Source organism: Papaver somniferum, chromosome 6 (assembly GCF_003573695.1).
Source record: "Papaver somniferum cultivar HN1 chromosome 6, ASM357369v1, whole genome shotgun sequence".
NCBI classification, from domain to species: Eukaryota; Viridiplantae; Streptophyta; class Magnoliopsida; order Ranunculales; family Papaveraceae; genus Papaver; species Papaver somniferum.
Window position 1 is genome coordinate 50,945,738 of NC_039363.1, and position 8,843 is coordinate 50,954,580.

An 8,843-nucleotide genomic window follows, 5' to 3' on the forward strand; every position below is an offset into this window, starting at 1 on the left:
ACCTGGGACTAATAATGGACCAGCAACTATTTTTGGTGAACCAAACTCTGCTTCTCGATTTGAGTATAATCTACACCTGTGTGAGGCAACGGTGCTGATTCATTTGTCCGATCTCTTTTCTTCTTTATAATACTGGCCGCTCTTCTCACTATGTTCATATTTTATAGAACTTTTGATTTAGAAGAATTTTAGAAGAAAGAAATGGAAGTGGTGTGAGTGAAAATGAAATGAATGGAAGGAATTTATAGTGTGGAAATCCGACCGTTGGAAATATAGGCATTGGACAGTGACCGTTGGCGTCTTTGTGTCGAACGCCGCATCAGACCAACGAGAACACCAGTGATTTATTTGCTGACGCCAGTGTCAGTCTTTCGGTCGCACGCCTGTTGTTCCAACGCCCTATGCTTTGCCATAGTGGAAAATTCAGTTTGCCCATCCACGTGGCTCAAGAAATGTTTGAGTTTAGCCATTGCCATAGGAATTGCCCTTAGATTCTTACTTTAAACGCTGCCATGTGTTTGATAATTGAATTCAGGGCCATGTTAATCTGATACCAAATGTACACAAGATGATTTTCGAGAATGGTAATCTAATAAATGATGATCCACTCTCAAAGAGATATCTTACAGCAAACATGACCAGAAGAACAGCATGCCACCTCAAGGAAATAATTCACATCGTTCCTAATTTATTTCATCCAAAATACCAAAAACAGACACTCAAAAGAAGCAATCTGTCATAGTTCTTGGTTCATTTCATCCAGAAATATAAATTACAAACACCGGAATTCATCCTTTGAAGGTCGCTCCAGCTTTTGTAACCTCCTCGAGCACTTTTTCAATCTGTGTTTCTGTCAATCCTTCCAGATAAAATCCTCGTTCAACACCCATGTCTGTGTAAAGGAACCAGTGTTAGTTCTTAAAGTTCAGGCAGTAGGAAGATCAGTCTGAGTTATTTATCACTTTAGAAACCAAGTTAAAAATTATACATACAATAAGTAAAACAAATATAAGAGTACTTGCTTGGGATCCAAAGGTTTCGCAAAAATCTAGATGTGAACAGGTTTATTTATGTTGTACTTGTTATTAGAAGACTCTCAGTGCCTCAATCTATCAAATGGGTTGCTGTTCCAAATATGAGCATTGCTATATGTTTACATTACTATTTTGGTCATCAGGATGGTCAAAGAATTTTTCAAATGGCCTCCACCTTATGCATGACCATTTCCCCTTGCTGACTTGAGTCTAGTTAACCGACTAAACAATGACGACAATCAAATAAATGGACGGATTTGGCCTTTCCATCATTCGGAGACTCATAGATCTGGGAGATATGGTCCACTCCCCCTTCATTACTGACCTTCACTCACCAACATGATTAGTAACAAAATTGGCCTGGTATATGAGACACACTCTTCCCGACATCTAATTATAGCTTATGGGAACCAAGTACATTCATGAAGAAAACCTTAACTATTTCCCTGTGATGGCTTCAAGGAACAAAAGTCTATGCTAAATCAAAAACATTAAAGTACACTGATCTATCATCTATGTGAATCACAGACTGAACCGTTAATAGTTTTTTATATTTTGTAAGTAAGAGTATGTTTGGAAACGAAAAATAGGATATGTAGGCCTTTAACCATGAAATCCAAATACCAATTCTTTCAAACAAAATATTAAACTAATTCGAAAACAAGAAAGACCATACCGAATCTGGCCCACAGCTGAGGCTCTACTCCGCTGCATTCACGGATCAATATGGGCAGCTTTGGGTTCAATGTCTTCAAATCTTTGTAATTCTTCTGAACAAATTCTCTGTGTCCAGCAAATAAAGTATTCATCATTGATCACATAACTAGGTGCGAAAGTGGAACCACACAATTAAAATTCAAATAGATCAATAAACGAGATAAACAAGGTGGATTATTATATATATATAAAAGAAGAAGGAAATACCTGGTTTGGGCACTTGCTGGGGAAGATTGGCAGAACAAAACACGGAGTTCTTTAAGATTCTTGGATAGCTGTCCTCTCCAAGCCATCTCCCTCTTTCTCTCTAGATCACTTGTCTACAGAGTGCAAACAAAAACCTAAGTACGAAAAAGAACACGGTTGCAGATGGAAAACTTTTTAGTTTTTCAAAATTATAAAAAAAGAGAGGAAGATATGCTGTGAAACCAAACAAAAAGGTTTACTCGTAAGTTTCCCTTTAGATGAACAGTGGTATAAAGGGTGATTCTGGGTCTTCATCAAAAATAAAGAAGAAATGATATTAAGCTTTAGTAATCATATATCTTGAAAGTTAACAGTTTCATACCCAATTTCAGCTACTCTCACTTCATATAAAGAGGGGGATACCACAACAAATATTAAATCACCGATTCACCATATGATCATTAGTAAGTGAGACCTTAACATGAAAGAGTAAGAGCTGTTTGATTTATGTCTAAATATTGTACTTAATCTTTATCATCTGAAATTTGGACAGCAACTATTTAATATTATGATTAGAGTTTAGTGCCTAAGTGAATTGTTAATGGACGTCAAGACTAATAATTTATGCTCAAAATGTCAAAGACTAAGAGATTCTTTCCCTGGTGAGACAGAAATGCAAGTTAGAGCATTAGATGTCGAGGAGTAATGATTTATTGGCAATATCTTAGATAATGATGATCACTACTGGAATAAATGAAAGCATATGAACTGACTAAATATTTACTGCTGTATCAGAATGACAAACAACAGTCGCTTCAAAGCCTTAATCACCGTATGTACAACTTCTTAAGCCGTCTCTATTCTCTTATAATCTGTGAATATCAGAAACCCTAGAACTCACAGACCAAAAGAAGTCATTAGAAACTTTAAATTAATTTGTGCACTGGTCAATTTTTCCAAGTCAAACCCCGTGCACTTAGACGTGGTTTACAAACGTCAAGTGCAGTGCACAATAAACTACTGAACATTCTTGCGGATAAATGTAACCCCAAATTTAAAGAGATCGGCTTTTGACGGTATTCTAAACCAATTCTCAGGTAGATGAAAGTTCCTTCATAGGGCTAAAATCTTTCTAACCGAAGTAACATACGTTGTAATCACAATTGCGGGTAATAGTCAAAACCAATAGAGCAATAGAAATATGCATTCAGGTATTGCCCATAACCAGGAAAGCATCACATGCTCAACACCTAAACAAAAATCCAATGATCCACAGGGAAACAAACAAATCCAACAATAACTTATAACTAAAACCCTGACTTGTTCTGTTACCAGACACTTGAGAATCGCAATGTCATATTATCTGAAGTGTGGTTTTTCTTCACACTCAATACCATTAAAACCAATTAAAGATGACTAACTAAAATCAGATTCAGAAGTTCAGCCACGGACAGTAACATAGAACCTAATATTAGTAGATCTGAAATGAAGATAGTTCCACCAAAAATCAACAGGAAATACAAAACATTGGACTCAATATGTAGGACAATTTTAAAAGATATAGTTAAATTTCAATCTACTAATACATGAAACCCTAATTGTGAATCTCTTATTTTCTTACATGAATACTAAGATAATTTATAGGATTTACTTATACAATCTACCTGAATCACGCTCAAATTTTCTCAAGCTTTTCTTGATTTCAGTTGAGGGTTGAATTCATTTCTTTTCTTGATTTCAATTTGAGGGTTCATTTCGTTTGATTGTTTCTTGATGTCATTTGACAGAATGACATCCCGTCAGATAATAATAAAACTAGCAACGGTTAAAGGATAAGGATTCATTAACTAACCTGAAACAAAAAGATTTGCGATTTTCACTTCTCTCAACTTTTCTCTTCTCGATGAAAAGAATCCTTGCTTCTGTAGACAGAAGAAGGAAAAGGTGAGAGAGTAGTTTGGAATAAACACAGAGGGCATTGACTTCGGGCTTGCATCTCATTTGGGCCTTATAAACTGAAACTTTCTGCAGTTAAATGGGCTTAATAGTATTTCAGCATAATTACAAGAAGCCTGTTTTGAGGCATAGTCATTTTTTTATCAAATGGTGATAAAATAGGGTCATTAGATAAAAAAGACTGTTGATACATGAAACATAGTACCCCACAACGGGTTTGGGGTGCCCCCGAAGGGATGGCTTAGAGGTGAGCATGGGCCGGTATGGACTGGTTTTTACCTCATCCGCATCCAATCCAATGCACTACGGATTTCAAATTTGGCATCCGCATCCAATCCAACATCCAACGGATTTGCATCCAATGGATGCACGGATGAGCGGATTGGGTGCGGATAATCCAGTGGATTTGTGTTAGTTAAAATTCATAATAAAAAAATGAAGCCAATATAGATGACTTCTTATAGAACCTACACATTTTATATAATGTATATAAATATAGAAATGTCATGGACAACACTTTAAGCAAACACCTTAAAAATTCCAAAAATAGCCATGTATTTCCAGAAACTATGTAAATGTCCTTAATCTAACGGGTACGGATGTCCAACGGATTTTCAAGGTTGCATCCGGTCCAATCCGTAATCCGTTGGATTTCAAAAATCCCATCTGCGTCCAACCCATTAGAAAACGGTCCGGACTTCCATCCACACAAATACGATTGGTCCCGGTTAAATCCGCGGATTATGGATAAAATGCTCACCCCTATGTGGCTATGTCAAGAAGGAAATGTTGGGATTTGGGGACTAAGCCCAAGTCCAACAAGAAGTACCCATTTAAATGAGGGATAAGAAAGGAATTAGTAAATAAGAAAGAGGTTATATTAAAGAAGGAGTGGCATTAGAAGTAATTAAATAAGTTTAGGACACATGGCATGATGTCATAAAAGGAAGGGGTTTTTGCTAAGTCTATATAAGGAAGGACAAGGTACAATGGAAAGACAACTCTCTCTCTCTTACTATGAGCTCAAGAACTCCATGACGATCATCATACAAGACGAATAACTACTCAAGGAACTGGTGGAACTTCATCGACTAAAAGGTATGTGGATACTTGAACTTATCTATCACTCAAAAGTCTATCTACTATATTTCCTATCTTGAGACAAAATTCGTTTTGCTATATAGACTTTGATTATACACATTTGCTATTTCGAGCCGAGTTTATCTCGCCTATCTATTTCTCGAAATATGTGCGAGACAACTATTCCCGTCTTCCAAGAATGTTTCAATAATTAACATGGAGTTTAGAACAATTAACCATTGATTGGATATATTACAATATGCTTACTTGTATGTTAACTGTAGCAAGTTATTCCAAGTCTGGGAACCATAGTATGCATACCCGTATGCGCACTGGTTTGATAGTTGAAGTTCGGGAACTTAGTATGCATACTCGTATGCGTACCGGATTAAAAGTTCAAGTCCGGTAATTCAACTGAGTTTGGTCATGTACGACAGTATGCGTACACGTTCCCATATTGGTGAACCCAGACCAAATCCGGCTACTTAGGTATGCGTACCTGTTTGCATACTTGAGTGGGTTAAGTTTTAAAATCGGTTTGTTCATGAACAAATTAATACATTTATATAATAATGAATGCAATCTTTTGCAAAATGCGGCTATAATGTTCATGAATTGATTCGAGTGAAAATGGCTTTGACGAAAAATGGTTTGTGAATAACAACTATATAACGTCCTCTAAGAATGTTTCAATGATTGAAATGAGAGTTTAGATTATATAACCATTGTTGGATTTAAGCATTATGTGGCAACACATATATGTATAAGTCATTATTCCTTGAACCAAAGTATGTGTACTTTGTTGATCAGGAAAACCGGAAAAAGAAGCCGCGAAATCAGTCCGCGAACCCAGTCCGCAAACTGGCGGAGGTTCTCATCCCGAGAATATCTGCTGGAGTTTGTGAACTCCTTCCGGGAACTTAAGTCCGCGAACTTGAGTTGGTTATATCTAAATTCGATTATTTGTGAACTTATATTTATATTAATAAGGAATATAAATTGCAAACCGTGGATATAAAGTTCATGAATCGATTCGATGAATCAAATTGTTTTTGCTTCAACTGTGTCTTATATAGTTATATAAGATTTATACAATTGAACAACCCTCTAACTAGTTCATTTGGGTCATTTGAACTAGTGATGGTGAAGAAGAATATGGTTGATATGAACCAACAAATGTACATCTTTGGGTACGGTTACACAAACCTAAAATCGTGCATTTCATTTGTGTGTAACAACCTAAGTTTTCGATCTAACGGTTGAAATATATTAGCTTGAATCTAATCAGGTTTTCTTCTAATGGTGAATATTGAATGCTTTGTTACCAAGCTAACATTGATTACAAACCCTGATTTGAAAGATTATATAAGGGAGAACTCTAGCAACTGGGGAACCTAATCCCCACACCTCCTGTGTGATACTAGTTGTATTAGCTAGAGTCGATTCTCCTTTAACCTTAGGTTTTTTCTTAAAAACCAAGTTAACGACTTAAAGACTTCATTGGGATTGTGAAGCCAGACCGATACTACTTTATCGTAGTTGTGTGATCTGATCTTGCATATTCAATCGTGTTGAGTACAATCGTAACGATTGGCTTGAGATTAATATCTCTGATAGGCAAGATATAAAAGTAGTCACAAACATCTTCGCCTCATCGTTTGTGATTCCACAATATCTTCTTTCGTCGCGTCGATTAAGATTATTGTTAGGTGATTGATAATACTAGGTTGTTCTTTGGGAATATAATTCCGGGTTATCTATTGGTTCCTGTTCACCTTGATTTATCAAAAGACGGAACAAAAACTTGTATGTATTTCTATGGGAGACAGATTTATCTATTACCGTAGACTTTTCTGTGTGATACAGATTTGTTTATTAAAGTCTTCGACTTTGGGTCGTAGCAACTCTTAGTTGTGGGTGAGATCAGCTAAGGAAATCAAGTGCGTAGTATCCTGCTGGAATCAAAGACATAAGGAGCGCAACTGTACCTTGGATCTGTGTAAGATTGATTGGGTTTCAACTACAGTACAGACCGAAGTTAGTTTGTATTAGGCTAGTGTCTATACCGGCTTAATATAGTGTGTGTTCAATATGGACTAGGTCGCGGGGGTTTTCTGCATTTGGGGTTTCCTCGTTAACAAAACTCCGGTGTCTGTGTTATTTATTTTCCGCATTATATTTTTTTATATAGCTGAAATATCACAGGTTGTGCGTTTGAATCAATCAATTGGAAATCCGACCTTTGGTTATTGATTGAAATTGATTGATACTTTAACATTGGTCTTTGGTACCGTTCAAGTGATTTCTCTTGTATTCAGTTAGACTCGCAGATTACTATTTGCTTGAGTAAGAATTGAATCGAGAAAGAGAGATATAACTCTTTGATATACTTTATTAAGATTGAGTCTAGTTGATTCTCTTGAAAGTATATTGGAGTTAGTCCATACAGATTGCTAATCAAAATATTGGGTGTGGTTCTTGTACCCCCGCTTTTTCAATTGGTATCAGAGCAGGTAAACACGTTCAAAGACCTTACAAGTCTGTGTTTGTAGCAATCTGACTCTATGGACTGCAGTGCTATCTCAATTAATGCACCACCAGATCCAGGGATTCCAGAATGCTCTTCCATGTCTGATTTATTTAAATCTATAGAAGAAATTCTGTGTAAGCCGCCACCTAGCTTAAAATCCCTCGAAGTGTTTTTAGGAATTGAAAAGGATCTTGAAAGCCTAATGTCTTATGTTGATTTATTTCTCCAGAAAGGACAAAAATCTCTTGATAGGCTAAATCAAGTTATGATGGATAATGTTCGTGTCGACGTTGATATTGATTTATTAATCAGTGAGAGCAGTGCTCCTCTTCTGTATTCGTTTAGTTGTAATAAACTAGAAAAGCTACATGAAGAGTTTGAATCTCAATTAATTGAGAAATCAACCTCAATGCATGAACGGTTTCATGAATTAATTCCTGACACTCCTTATCATGATAGTAATATTGTCTTCACTCTTGAAGAATCCAGGATGTCTTTTTTTACCAAAAGAGTTTCCCTGTGTACAAAAAATATCCACATGAAAGATGGAAAAGGAGAAATCAGAGTTTCAATAATTCTTTGGTTCTGATAATGCTCTTTGATAGTCCTACAAAAATTGTGTTCTGAAATGATCTCTATATTTAGAGATATAAGAGCTGTTGGAAAGAGACTCTCTCATGGTGTCATGTTGTGCAAAATTGATTTTTTTTGTCTCCACAAAAATTACTCAATTACAGATGGACGTTGAGCTATTGCTCCTTATTTGTAACAAACGAGTCCTTGTCCTGCACACGAGCGGTTCAATACGCTGAACCAGAACCGTCTCACGTACGAATCCAGTTGTCGAACGTGTCAAATGGTTCACTCAACACTTAAAAGAGAAAAAGAATCTCTTTGGTTCTTTCACCCCTCTTCTTTTTCTCTCCAGTTCGCAGACGCAAGAAGAAACCGATAAGTCCTCATACCCATATCATATTTATTCTCAACCAAATCAATGCTGGTTTGTTCCAGGGGTTCCAGAATTAGCTCGTGAACGTTGGGTCAAAAACCATTCGTATGTTTGAAGAACGAGTGCTGGTTTTCCATTAACCAGTTCGTGTACCAAGTAAGTTGTTTTTCTTCACTTGTGTATCTTTGTTCAAAAATGGATCGTAGGAAAAAGTTATGACGTGGTGAAGGCTCAAGTTCTCAACCGAATCGAAACATAGATAGTGATAATGAGTTTGAAGATGATGAAATTGGTTTAGACGTTTTACAACCTTTTTATGGCCCTGCTCTTCAAATTAGCTTCACTAGCCTTTTTGTTAGGAATAAATATGTCAAATTCCTTAAAGGGAAAT

General features: G+C 36.4%; 1 protein-coding gene across 2 annotated transcripts; it reads right to left on the reverse strand.

Moving 5' to 3' along the window:
• Nucleotides 1-515: 515 nt before the first annotated feature.
• LOC113287535 (NADH dehydrogenase [ubiquinone] 1 alpha subcomplex subunit 2-like) lies at nt 516-3,911 on the reverse strand. 2 transcript variants are annotated; one of them, XM_026536316.1, is made up of 4 exons: nt 3,790-3,911; nt 1,959-2,071; nt 1,711-1,817; nt 516-892 (listed from the first exon to the last, which is right to left on the reverse strand). In XM_026536316.1, exons 2-4 carry the CDS (start codon nt 2,042-2,044, stop codon nt 789-791), a joined length of 297 nt encoding a protein of 98 aa, XP_026392101.1. In that variant the 5' UTR covers nt 2,045-2,071; nt 3,790-3,911; the 3' UTR covers nt 516-788. The 2 variants fall into 2 exon arrangements, with proteins under 2 accessions (XP_026392101.1, XP_026392102.1); XM_026536317.1 differs by having other exon boundaries at nt 1,959-2,092; nt 3,790-3,903.
• Between the last annotated feature and the right edge of the window lie 4,932 nt (nt 3,912-8,843).